Here is a 12,386-nt window from a genome sequence, read left to right as displayed (position 1 = left end):
ATAGACTTTGAATAAATTCCAATTAAAGGCTATTTATTTTGTCATCAATTTACTTTTTCTGCTACCCGGTACTATTTTGATGTCGTCACTTTACTCACTTCCGTTAACAATCAGAACGCGGGGATAATTTGACTGCAGATCTACGATCGAAGGTAGTATTTGCTTCTCTATTAATTTTCTCATAACAAAACTTCTCAACAGCCAACCTCAAGCGGTATAAAGTTGTATTTGTCAATAGATGTATTGACTTGATGGCTAAAATGCGAAGTATAGAGGAGGTGCAGGCCACCCTACAGATCGCCAAGCTTGCAGAAGAGGATCTGCACAATACAGTCCAGTGTCTCTCTTTTGGCGACAATGTTTCCTCTGGTGACTACTGTCTCATGGAGCTGGATGACATTCTATGCAAACACATTGAAGCGGGGGACAGGTAACATTCACTGTTATAGATCATGATCCTGCATTTGTACATTCAAAATAAATGTACACCGATCAGGAGTTAAATGGATGGATACACACTGAATATTTTAGATAACTATAACGTTGATGATGTGACACTAATATGCTGTTCTTGTTACTTCTTAATCAGTCTAATTATTCGAGGGGATAAGGATGAGCGCGCTGTACTGTGCACTGGGGACAAGACCTATGATCTGAAGATAGCCGACACATCCAACCTGCTGCTGCTTTTACCAGGATGCAAGACACCAGAACAACTAACTAACAGTCAGGACAGCACTCATCTGTTGCACACACAGGTACATAAACCACCCTCACACACAACATTGAACACCTAACTGCTCCCGATAAGCAGGCTGGATGGCGTGTGTGTGTGTGTGTGTGTGTAATGGGTGAATGTGAAATACATTGTAAAGTGTTATATAAATTCAGTCTAAAGTATTTCTGTACCATTCTCTCTCTCTCACACACACACACACACACACACACACAGAGGGTATCAGGTACGGTCGCCCCTAAACCATCTCACCCCTCGATTTTTCCACCGTCCTCACGCCGACCGCTTGGTGCCGCAGTTGTGGCATTCTTTACTTTGTTTTACTGAGGTTATACAAAAGTTTAGGGTTAGGCATAGTTTTACTGGGGTAGTTTAGGTTTAGGTATGGTTGGGTTTAGGCGTAGTTTTACTGAGGTTAAGGTTAGGAATAAGGTTAGGTTTTAACCGTTTAAGCATAATTTACTTAGGTTACTTTAGGAATACCAGGCCGCGCAGTTCGACCGGCTGTACGCCCGGGGCGAGTTGGTAAAGGGGCAAGTTGTTTGTTATTCACACAGTACAGTACACAACACCACTTGGCAAAAGTTACAAAAGCAAAGCAAAGTTACTATATTTACCCAGGGTATCTGGGCTAAGCTCAAGAACTTGTTTCCAGCCAGGCCCTGCTCATAGAACATTTCATGGTAGTGGTTCAATGCCTTGCTCAAGGGCACTTCAGCGGTGGTAATTTTAACGTGTCGGACCGCTGATTCGAACTGGCGACCTTCCGGTATCAAGACCGCTCCGCAATCCGTTCGGCCACCGCTGCCACATTTAAGTGATTCAGTGAGCCAAATTATGGTCTCTGTGGTGTGGTTCAAATATGTACCCATGGCCATATATGTATTGGCTACCATTATTTTATGAGTGATCATTAAGGCATGTGTGAAACATTGTCAGAGAGAGAGAGGGGAATAGAGAAAGAGCATCGTTGTAGAATGAGCTCACAGCCAATCAGTGTCCAGGATTGAAACCAGCTGCATATTATGCACACATTATATTATACACTAACTTTATCCTCTTTTGCTTTAGATCTGGGGATTCTGTAACAATTACTGGGAACTGCGGAAGCAGCGACCTAAACTGAAGAAATTGAAGAGACTTCTGATGGAGAATCCTTATGAAGGACCTACTTTAGCCGGGCAGGAAGAGAACACTGAACACAGGGTACATGAGAATTCTACAGTGCTGACCCGCATCAGATGTGGGTCTATAATACGTACAGGAGGGGTCTTCCAACGTTTTTCCGGCCAAGAGCACCTTAGCTGCGAGAGAGATGAAGCAGGGACCCCCACTACATATTGTATAGAATTGTGTTAATTAGTTGCAGATTACATTTATTTCATAGATTTGTTATCAGTGTATGTTGGATTCATGTTCATTTGTATTTTCAGACATTGAACCACTTAAACTGTCAATACTTAGAAAACCTCACTCTACTTGCTCTGCTCTTTTTTCCCTGTACTCCGAGTCCAAACCTCTTTGCCGAATATAGCCATGCGGGTTGGCATTTTTCATTTGGACAACCCTTATTCATTTAGTCCATCTGTACCAGTATCACTGCTGTGTGTCAAACTGCCAATCCATCAGTTGTGCTGTAGATAAATGTTAAATACTGAATGGTGAATGTGATTGTAGTGGTAAATGGTTCTCTCCATGTTCTCCTGTTTCCAGTACACTATGATGGATCTGTTGGAGTCAATCCAGGCTAGTGAGGAGGAGATCAAGACCCACCTCCAGACTGTCCATGCTTGTCAGCTAGATGGTATGCTGGGCTATTTCACCCATTTAAATATTGATGGAATTTACAAACGGGTTTCACAAGGTACAAAAATATGTCAAGATTTAATGTATTTATTTAACACCTGCTGGAATGGTGAACACCATGTCGGTGTGGCGTATAAGAGCATGATGACCGCTGTGTCGATATGACAATCATACAATATTTCCCCTTTGTCTCTGTCTGTCATCATCTGTCTCTTTCTCACACACGCACTACAGTTTGCTCTCTCTTTTCCAGGCTACTGGCGTGTGTTGGAGTTTGACTATGAGGTGAAGCTGCTAGGTCATGTGGCTCAGTTGGTGGATTCTGAGTCATGGTCCTTCAGCAAAGTTAATCTGAAAACATGTCTCGAGGAATTAGGACCACTGGAGCCTAAGTAAGTTTACAGTTTATTTAAGCATTAGTATCAGTCAGTTATAATCAAACAAACTTGTCTAAACTTTATGTAAATTTTGAGCGGTTGTTGGTTATATTATCACTTTAGCAATGGGCATTAGCCTAAAGAGATGTGCAGCTAAAATGGTATTAATATGGAGGTTGCACTGGCTATTAAAATGATGGCTAGATAGTCATGAAGGAGACATTTGAGACTTGACCACGAGTAAAGGTTCCATTAATATTGTCCGTTCCCGCTCTCTCCATTTCACTGAAAGGGAACTGATTGAACACTGCTTGAACTGCTATGGGAAACGCTACACAGAACATGGTAAGACTATTTTTGACACGATTACAATGAATCCTTAATGACCCCATTACACGGCCAGAAATCATGATATTTGGTTATTCATATCATGTGATTCCTGTAAAACAGTAAGCTAGGGCGGGACATGTCACAGTTATTGACTAGGCTTTCCAGTAATAGCCAATGGCATGAGGATATCAGTGACAGCCTGTCAACCATTGCCAATGTTTGTGTCTGACTAGGGATGTTAGTTCTTTCTCTGTAAGTACGAAGATATTCGTACATAAAGCTTTACACCAAATATCAAACGGTTTCGGCGAAAATCAACTTTTAACATTGCCCGGGGCTAGACAATGCCTTCGTCACCCCCAGCACCAGGATCTTTGCGCACGGCCCTATAGAACTCCATTCAAAGTAGGATCTTCTATGGCTATTATCTCTGAAACTACGAGCACTGTCCGTGGTTTTGATCATCCATCCGATGTTCGGATGTGATTTGTGATTTTATATCGCAAAAAAGCCCACCCCCCCACCCACCTTGGTAGCCACTGAAACGTGATGTGACAGACAAGAAGTACTTTTTATTTCATTTTGTTCCTCATTCAAAGATGGCCTAGCCCTGTATTTCAAATGGTCAACTAAATATTTGATTAAGGAATATAATATGCCTTTCTTTCTGTATATCAGTAAAATGTAGATTATTTTTTATGTCGATGAGGTTATCAAAATGTATCAATTAATGAATTCATCTAAGGTTAGACAAAAAGGCAGGCTAGCTACGTGCTTGAGGTGTTTTATGTTATCCAATGTCTACAACATACATTTATTCTTCATTAATATCTTGGCTCTACAGTCTACAAAATCTGTAGTGCTGTTTCTGATTGACAGCCAATAAATATCTACTTCCCGCCCTTCACACCATCCTACATACAGATGAAGTGTTTTATGCCTTGGATGAGGATAAAGTGTGTCGAGCCATGGCGCTGCTGCTTCTGCAGAATTCTGTCAAGTTCAACCTCAAAGAGTTTCAAGACGTTTGGCAGCAGAGTGTCCCAGAAGGCATGGGCACAAGATTGGACCAGCTGAAGGTTTGTGTTTGGAGTAGCACATTATATAGTAACACTGTAACAACACTACGTTTTGTGGTATCTAACTAGTAGTGTATCCAATGACGTTTCCACATAAATGCACTATTGTGGTTAAATTACCTACTCAAAATACCTACTAAAATAGCCGACAACTTCAGAGGATTATAAGGTTTTGAGTAATGATTGGTTGGTATGGTAAAATGAGGGAAAGCCAATCAGAGGCAGAGTTGTGCCATCTGCTCCTGTCTATAAAACAGGCAGAACTAAACAGACTGATTTAAAAGTATGTTGTTGAAGACATGCTCTTGTGTGTACTTCTACTTTTATGTGACAATAGTCACAGCTCATGAAATGTAAGCAACCTACACATCAATGGGAGTGACCCCATGCCGCCTAAGCCAATGGTATACTCTGAAACGCCGCCTAAGCCAATGGGAGTCTGCACCACTCATGTAGCCAATCACATAGTAGCGACCTAGTCATGATTGGCTGCCTCCTAAGCCCTGCCCCAGCTGAGGGCTGATTTCACCTAACACCGCCACTAAGATGAGCTAACTGCATGGACAGCAGGAAAGCCACAACAAAACACTGATTGAACCACGGACAGAACGTTAGAAACGGACGCAAACAACGACCGCGAGGTTGTGACACAGAAACATACACGTTACTAAAATAATAATAATAATAATATGGGGGGGGGGAAGGGGGACAACAGAGACAGTGCCTGTTTCACCCATAGCTCTATGGTTTCACCTATAATATGACTAATGACTGTCATAATTTCTTGTTTTTAGTCTAGTAACTGTAACTAATTACACATTTTAAGTAACTTACCCAACACTGGTGTCTTGTCATGTACAACACATTTCACAAGTACAATAATACTATTGTAGAAGAAGAGAGCTCGGGGGGGTATACAGCCATGTAATTTATATCGATATTTATATAACTTTCAATTGATATGAAATTTACAAGTTACAATATCAGATGTTACCTGACCTGAATTCCCCAGGTTTTAGATTAAGAAGATACTATGATTTCTGTGTATGTTTTCCAGAGCGTAGCCCTGGTGGATCGTAGTTGTCATCCACAGACCATCTCTCTGCTGAAGGTGGAGGATCTCCCAGAAGACACCCAGGAACGCTTCAATCAGCTTTTCACCCTCAGAGAGAAATGGAGAGAGGAGGACATCACTCCTTACATCCAGTAGGTGTCACTACTAGCCGAATAATCATAATTTGATCATGCCAGAATAACATCATTAGTTGCTGTGAGAATTGTAATGGAGAAGTGGATCTGGGAGGCCAATAATAGAATATACAGTATTTATCCATTAAATAAATAATAATAGTCATATTAATTTAAAAAATGAAAATATGCTATTAAGTGCATTATTTAAGTATGACATTACTGTTCTGACATTTAACAGTAACAATGCTTTGACAATAGTTTGTTACAAATGTGCAAAGACTAAATAAACTATGAGTAATAATAACTAATAATTGTAAAATTGGCAAGATTATAATTAATGACAGTATTGATTGCTGAGTGGAAAGCAGAAAAACATTTAACCCCACCACTGCTTTAGTATGTCATTTGTAAATATGAGATGGACTATCGTACTGTACACTACAAGTATATAAACTATGGTGGTCCCTCACCGAGTGTTTGCTATTCTCTTTCGTTATTCAGGGACCTGTGTGGAGAAAAGCAAAGCTCTGGAGCTCTACTGACCAAGTACGCTCGGTCCTCCATGCAAAAGGGAGTCAAGGTGTTCAACTCCAGAAGGCCTGTGGCTACCTGAAGACATTTCTGAACTTCTCTAATATCATAACCTAACATCTAATTGTCAAGATGTCTGTAATCAAAAGCAGTCTTTATTTCTATCAGTTAACTTTGTACATGTTTTATCAATTAAAGCAACGCTGCCATTTTTCAATCGTATTATCATTATTAGTCATACATTCATGTCTAAAGCCCAAATTACTTGCCGATAATTCTGTATCACTGTAGCCTAATTTAGTGCTGCCACCCGGTGAGATATTGTGACATCAGTGGGTGGGTGGCACACACAGGCAGGGTTTCTTAGTGAGCATGGAGGAAATAAGCAGAGTCATGAATCATGTTTTGGATGTTCATATTTCTTTATGATTTTACACATTGCTTCATACCATTATCAAGATAATCACCAAACTGATTATATTGTACTTTTGGTTCATTCACTTCACCTCCCTTTTTTGATAGTTGCATAGATGGATACTAGTGATGCACGGGCCAGCCCGTTGCCTGCAGGTCCCGCAGGTTGGGTCAAGGTTTTCAGCGCAATTATCACGGGGCAGGTGCGTCGAGTCAACACCCCCCCCCCCCCCCCCGCTACAAAAAATAGGGGAGGAAAAAAAAGCACTCCTGCACTCCCGCCTGTACTCAATCACAAGATTCAATTAGCTGCATATACAAAATTATCATCTCCGCTTTTAGATACTGGTTATTCATTAACCATTGAGTATACTGTAGCTAGCACATTTGAGAGGAAACCTGTGTCCAGGAGAGTACGTAGGTGTATTTTGAAGGAAAAGTGTTCCAGTAGCTTGTCTATTGACAATAAGAGCAATACTGAAGTCCTGACGTCACACCCATTACTCCTGGGTCACAACACTATATTTGTATTGGAAATGCCATAGGAAAATATTATGGAAGCACAGCCCCTTCAACTAGAGCGGTGCCGGTTTGGCACTGGTCTACTTGAAACGATGCAAGTTGGAAATGCATGCCCCACCCAGTTATTACAGTATGTCTGTGTCCCTTCTGGACAACCGGAAATGCCAAATGAGGCTTTTGTGCTGGTTCTGGACAACCGGAGTACCCGTTCCACCCATCTGTCTGTGTCCCTTTTATGCCCATATATGGAGATTTCTGTATGTGTCCCTTTATTGAAGCCAGTGGGGCGAACGGTTCTAGAGTTAGGTGGATTACACGTGTACAGACAGGCAGAGACATGGTGCATTTATACATAGATAGATATATAGATGAACCCTTCTCTCCTATGTGTATGTATTCTCATGGAAGAGCTCACACTCAGTCTCAAAGTCACAGCCCTGGAGCAGTTCCCTGTAGTGATCTCTGACATCTTGGTATAGAGGGATGGCTGCCTGTTGCTGATCCATACCAGGGAAAACCATGGGCTTCTCATTGAGCAGTGGCTGCAGCCTCAGGCCATCTTCTCCACAGTCATACAGCACCAGCAGTAGGTTAGCGGCATAGGGTAAGAACTTGCTTGTGCGGAATGAGCGCTGAGCTTGCGTGGCATAGTTGGTGGATGTCAGGCGTTCACTGTCGTTGAAGAAGCCCAGAAGAGTCAGCAGGGGCAGAAGTGTCTCTGCATGGCCAACCTGGATTGTCACCGCTTCAGACACAGTCCCCAACCTTAAGTACAGGAAGGTGTTTACACAATGTTTCAGGATTAGGAATTCTAACAGGACTCTTCTATATTAGTCATTGTAATACTATAGAAATTAGGAAAAATTATGGAATAGCATAATTGCACTGGAATAGTTTATGAAATTTCTCCCAATTAAATGGATGCAATCTATGTTGTTAAACAGATATAATTATACCAAATATTTCTCAATAATTTAATTTGTATTAAACAAAGTAGTCTTGCTTTACCTTGATACTTTCCATCCATGAATCACATTGACACAAAATGTAGCTAATAAACTATTAACAATTAAATAAATTACTGGTAATTGATTTTAAATTAATTTACTACATGTTTAGAAAATGTTTTATTTTCAAAGAAAAATCCTAAGACACCAGTGTGTCACTGATTACCCTCCCCTGTGTATTATTATTTCCAATTTTGCTGATAACACGGCCTTACAGTATATGTAGACTGACTTTGCTAAACATTGTACTTTTGGCATGGTAATCAGCACTATACAAGAGTACCCGCATGCAAGTATTCAGTGATAACAGTCATTGGTGTAACAGTGACCACAAAACATCACCTACATTACTGTTCAACTTGTCTCAGATTTCTATACCTACTAACTTGATGACCTAGATGGAAATATATGCAAAAACATGAGTGTGTCATCCTCATATTTGATCCAAGACTAATTTATAGTAATACATGTTTTTTCTTGCCAAAAATAACAGATTATGAAGTGAATGCGTCACATCACTATAGAATGAGTAGGGGAAACTAGCTTTTTCAATGTTTGTGTATTATGTTTTACATGGTAACTCACTTGTTCTCACTGGCTGCTTTGTCCAGTCTACTAAAAACATCATGGAAAAGAATGCAACTTGACTTGCTGTTGATGGGATAGCCATAGCCTCTTTTCCAGAACTGCTTCAGGTCAAGAGCATACTCCAAAACCTGTTGGTATAAGAAAATACACATGTATGTGGTGGGTTAGACTATGTTTGTTGTTAGACTATGTATGTTGTTTGGACAGAAAAGTAAAGGCCCATCAATATATCTGACATTCTTTATGCAAGGAAAATGTGTGAGTATTCAGTGACAAGACAAAAGTCCTGCTTAGTTCCTTCTGGGCGATTATAAATCGATTCACGATACATTTAAAAATATATATTATCATTTGATATTATTTTACAAAAAGAAGTCTTCCTGTGAGTTTTCTGCAATTGTATCAATAAATATAACCTTCCAGTTGACATTATCAATATTATTGTTATTATCAATACAAGATAATGGAAGTAAATTAATGTTGTCAATATGGATCATTCTCACTACATTTACATTTACATTAAGCATTCATAAATATTATATTTTGTGTAGTTTAAATACCTGTGCATCAACTGCATCGAAGAGCTGACACCAGGGGGAGTTCTCATTCTTAATAGAAAATTCATATGCACAAAGATAAAATGCAGCTTGAGCCATATCTGCAGAAAAAGGGTCAAAGAAAAGTTAGAACTAATGTAGTCACAAAAGCCTTTCAGTCATTTAAGTTCACACAACTAAGACCCAAGTGAATTCACACAAATCCATAATTCTACAATGTAGAAGTATGGGTAGAGGATAAGGAAAGACAAATGTCCTCAGTTTCAGTTGTTAGTTTGACCTTAAAACCAAGGAACTCTGATGTGCTTTAACTAGTTTAATTATTTCCTCTCTTTGAGGCCTATGTTATTAACTACCAGATTAATGGTTCTGTTTGCACAGGAACCTGCATTTTGTTGATTATGAGGTCAGAATCCATTTCATTATATTGACATAATATTTGCCAGTTAAACTTTGTGACCCTGTTGTCAGTCAGAACATAACAACTTTTTATTTATTTATTTGGGCTTTTTACCACTGTTTGTCACTACTGTCCTACTGGCTCACCTACTAGTGAGAAGCCCTTGCCGGGAGGATGTGGCACGGGTACGGAGGTATGAGTATGTGCAGTGACAAACACAGGCCAATTGTGTACTTCGTAGTAGATGACAGACAGTGGCCTTGTGGTTAGAGTGTCCGCCCTGATACTGGGAGGTCGGCGTTCGATCCCCGGCCGGGTCATACCAAAGACTGTAAAAATGTGACCCAATGCCTCCCTCCTTGGCACTCAGCATCAATGGGTTGGATTGGGGGGTCAAATATACTAATCAAATTATTTCCGAGAGCGGCACGGCTGCAGCTCACCGCTCCTTGGCGGAGAACAAATTTCACTGCGGTAACGTGTGTGACAAATCGCACGACTTTGACTTTGATGCTCGCAAACGCCTAGACTCCGCGGTGGTTGGCAGGGACTTTACCACTGTGCCACGAAAGCATTTTAATATGCTGAAATGAGTGGATATGAAAGGGTTCCCAATCCTCCAAAATAATCTTATTTGAACTGGGGGCACCCCACCCTAACAAGCACTTGGAATGTAGGAGTTGAGGCATTATATTTAGTTAAACTCAGTTCCCAGATAAGTCATGTGAAAATAGCAGATCTACAAGCTGTTGTGAGCTTGTAGATCGGCTATTTTTGGCTACTTTTGCCTCTTATATTATTTGACAATTTGGTTTTGAAAACCAACCAAATGCTATTTTCGTGCTCAGACCCAGGCAGACAGCCAGCCAGAAACACACAAATCTACTTAATTAATGAAGTGGTTGCACCACTTAAAAATGCCTGTGTGATATTAGTCTGGCTTATTAGCCAGGCTAGTGGGGAGCTACGCACAGGTTGAGAGAACCACTGTTCTATCTCACCATCAGTGATGAGACTGTACGGGACATGAAGACGGTCTGCAATCTTCTCCGTGACCCGCTTCATCTCTGGTCCCAAATTGAACTTGTCGACTTCTTCAAGGGCTGACGGGTTATCATCAACGTCTTTCAGAAACTTGGTGCAGTGCTCGAAGAATCTCATCAGGGCATCATTCACCTCATGGTCAAATTCTTGGTCTGTAGATGGGAAAAGGAAATCGTAATTTAGTCCTACATCCCAATAATAATAATAATATTGTATAGAATGAAAACATCACTTAAGCCCCCTAGTTTATACTCCCTCGGCTCCTACCAAATGTTAGGACTTGGCAATAAATATATCAAGATAATGTATTTATTTTATTTATTCTCTGGCTATTAGTACGATATATCTGGGTTGATATATTGTATATATTTCCAGGTTTGAGTCATAATAAGCCCTTTTTTACTTACAAAAATATAATGCGAAATTATCACAACATTGATTTGACATCGAGGCGGCATCTAACCACCTACCATCAATATTCCACAGTTCTGTCAGACCTCTCTGGAAGGATAAGGTGCTGTTGATACACCTGTGCTTTGAGCTGGTGATGAACTTCACGTGTCCACCTCGAAGCTTCTCCTCTGAAACCAACGATGGGAACAACTTGGACATCCTGACAGCCAGATGTTTAAGGTCATTCACACCTTTCTCCACCAGGCGGCCGTCCATGTCTTCGGTGTACCACATTCTCCAGTGGTTTTGGATTTCACGCAGCCAGCTCTCTCTGCCAGAGGCGTTGTGCAAAACCAGATTGTAGACTCGCTGCATCTTCTTGACGTTTTTGGACGTCGGATACCTTGTGCCATGTCTTACTATGGCAGTCAGATGAACTTCACGGCATTCTGCAGATGGGAGCTGAGATTTGTTTACAGCAAGTATGTCCTCAATGAGATATGGATTCACTTCCTCATACCTCCCTTTCGTGCTGAAATAGTTGGCAATCGTTGGTATATTTGACACGCTTCTTGACTTGAAATAATCAATAAAACAACATGAAATCCCACAGATCAAGAAATTAACAATTGTGAATTTAGAATATAGGGTAAACATCATTCCCAAATATGGAGCTATAGTCCAAACATCCGTACCCCACCGTGGCGCAGCGATGTCCTGATTTGACGACGAATCGCTCACAAACGTGGCGTTTGTTGCGGCCAAGTTGGCCAACCAGTCCCTTTCCAGGAGTTCACAATTTTCCGTAGGCCTATTCATTCATTTATCACTCACTCACTCACTCACTCATCAGAAAGCATTAGGCATTGGCTAAGTGTAAAATAATTATGGCTGTGAGCCTGCCAAACTTTGAGATTTAAGATCATGATAGAACCAACATTCACAAACTATCTACTCAGTCAGAATTTGTACAGTTCAGGCGGCCTAGTGGACTAGTAGTAGTGGTCCGGGCACCTACCCCACCCCCACCCACAAACACACACACACACACACACACACACAAATAAAAAATGCAGTTCTAGTTAACAGACATATAATGCAAGCATACTCTCTTCATTCGACTGTATTAAACACAACAGCAGAAAGATGACTTAGTACAAAAATGTTTATTGTATTGAAAATCGATAAGGCATAAATAAGTCAGTCACAGGTGGTATTTAGAGAACAATAGAAAAACATCATCATTGGCATTATTGTTATTGTGCATAGAACAGAAGTAAAAAAAACAAACAAAAAACTCTCACAGCAGTGAATCACAGCCAACTGAAAATAATCATTGAATAAAATAACCACAACATGCAAACGCGCGCACACACACACACACACACACACACACACACACACACACACA

General features: G+C 40.6%; 2 protein-coding genes across 2 annotated transcripts; one reads left to right on the top strand and one right to left on the bottom strand.

Annotated features, from left to right (window-relative positions):
• Window positions 1-36: 36 nt before the first annotated feature.
• Window positions 37-6,272, top strand: dscc1 (DNA replication and sister chromatid cohesion 1). Its single transcript, XM_079504158.1, has 10 exons — window positions 37-152; window positions 239-430; window positions 590-758; window positions 1,808-1,942; window positions 2,450-2,540; window positions 2,796-2,934; window positions 3,212-3,264; window positions 4,174-4,328; window positions 5,386-5,534; window positions 6,021-6,272. Exons 2-10 carry the CDS (start codon window positions 252-254, stop codon window positions 6,130-6,132), a joined length of 1,182 nt encoding a protein of 393 aa, XP_079360284.1. The 5' UTR covers window positions 37-152; window positions 239-251; the 3' UTR covers window positions 6,133-6,272.
• Window positions 6,273-6,463: 191 nt separating this feature from the next.
• Window positions 6,464-11,705, bottom strand: LOC306925666 (multiple inositol polyphosphate phosphatase 1-like). Its single transcript, XM_079504647.1, has 5 exons — window positions 11,053-11,705; window positions 10,540-10,734; window positions 9,142-9,239; window positions 8,579-8,709; window positions 6,464-7,751 (listed from the first exon to the last, which is right to left on the bottom strand). Exons 1-5 carry the CDS (start codon window positions 11,633-11,635, stop codon window positions 7,370-7,372), a joined length of 1,389 nt encoding a protein of 462 aa, XP_079360773.1. The 5' UTR covers window positions 11,636-11,705; the 3' UTR covers window positions 6,464-7,369.
• Between the last annotated feature and the right edge of the window lie 681 nt (window positions 11,706-12,386).

Source organism: Electrona antarctica (assembly GCF_951216825.1).
Source record: "Electrona antarctica genome assembly, chromosome: 6".
Classification (NCBI taxonomy): domain Eukaryota; kingdom Metazoa; phylum Chordata; class Actinopteri; order Myctophiformes; family Myctophidae; genus Electrona; species Electrona antarctica.
Note: the sequence above shows the minus strand (reverse complement) of the source record. Positions and strands in the feature narration are given on the sequence as shown.

Excerpts from the sequence above, each read along its gene's own strand:
- LOC306925666 (XM_079504647.1), bottom strand. The coding sequence starts at position 11,635 with ATGATGTTTACCCTATATTCTAAATTCACAATTGTTAATTTCTTGATC. Across the intron at positions 9,240-10,539 it reads GTACAGTCTCATCACTGATG|ATATGGCTCAAGCTGCATTT; the intron begins GTGAGATAGAAC and ends CTTTTTCTGCAG. Across the intron at positions 8,710-9,141 it reads TCGATGCAGTTGATGCACAG|GTTTTGGAGTATGCTCTTGA; the intron begins GTATTTAAACTA and ends TTATACCAACAG.
- dscc1 (XM_079504158.1), top strand. The coding sequence starts at position 252 with ATGGCTAAAATGCGAAGTATAGAGGAGGTGCAGGCCACCCTACAGATC. Across the intron at positions 759-1,807 it reads CTCATCTGTTGCACACACAG|ATCTGGGGATTCTGTAACAA; the intron begins GTACATAAACCA and ends CTTTTGCTTTAG. Across the intron at positions 2,541-2,795 it reads CCATGCTTGTCAGCTAGATG|GCTACTGGCGTGTGTTGGAG; the intron begins GTATGCTGGGCT and ends TCTCTTTTCCAG.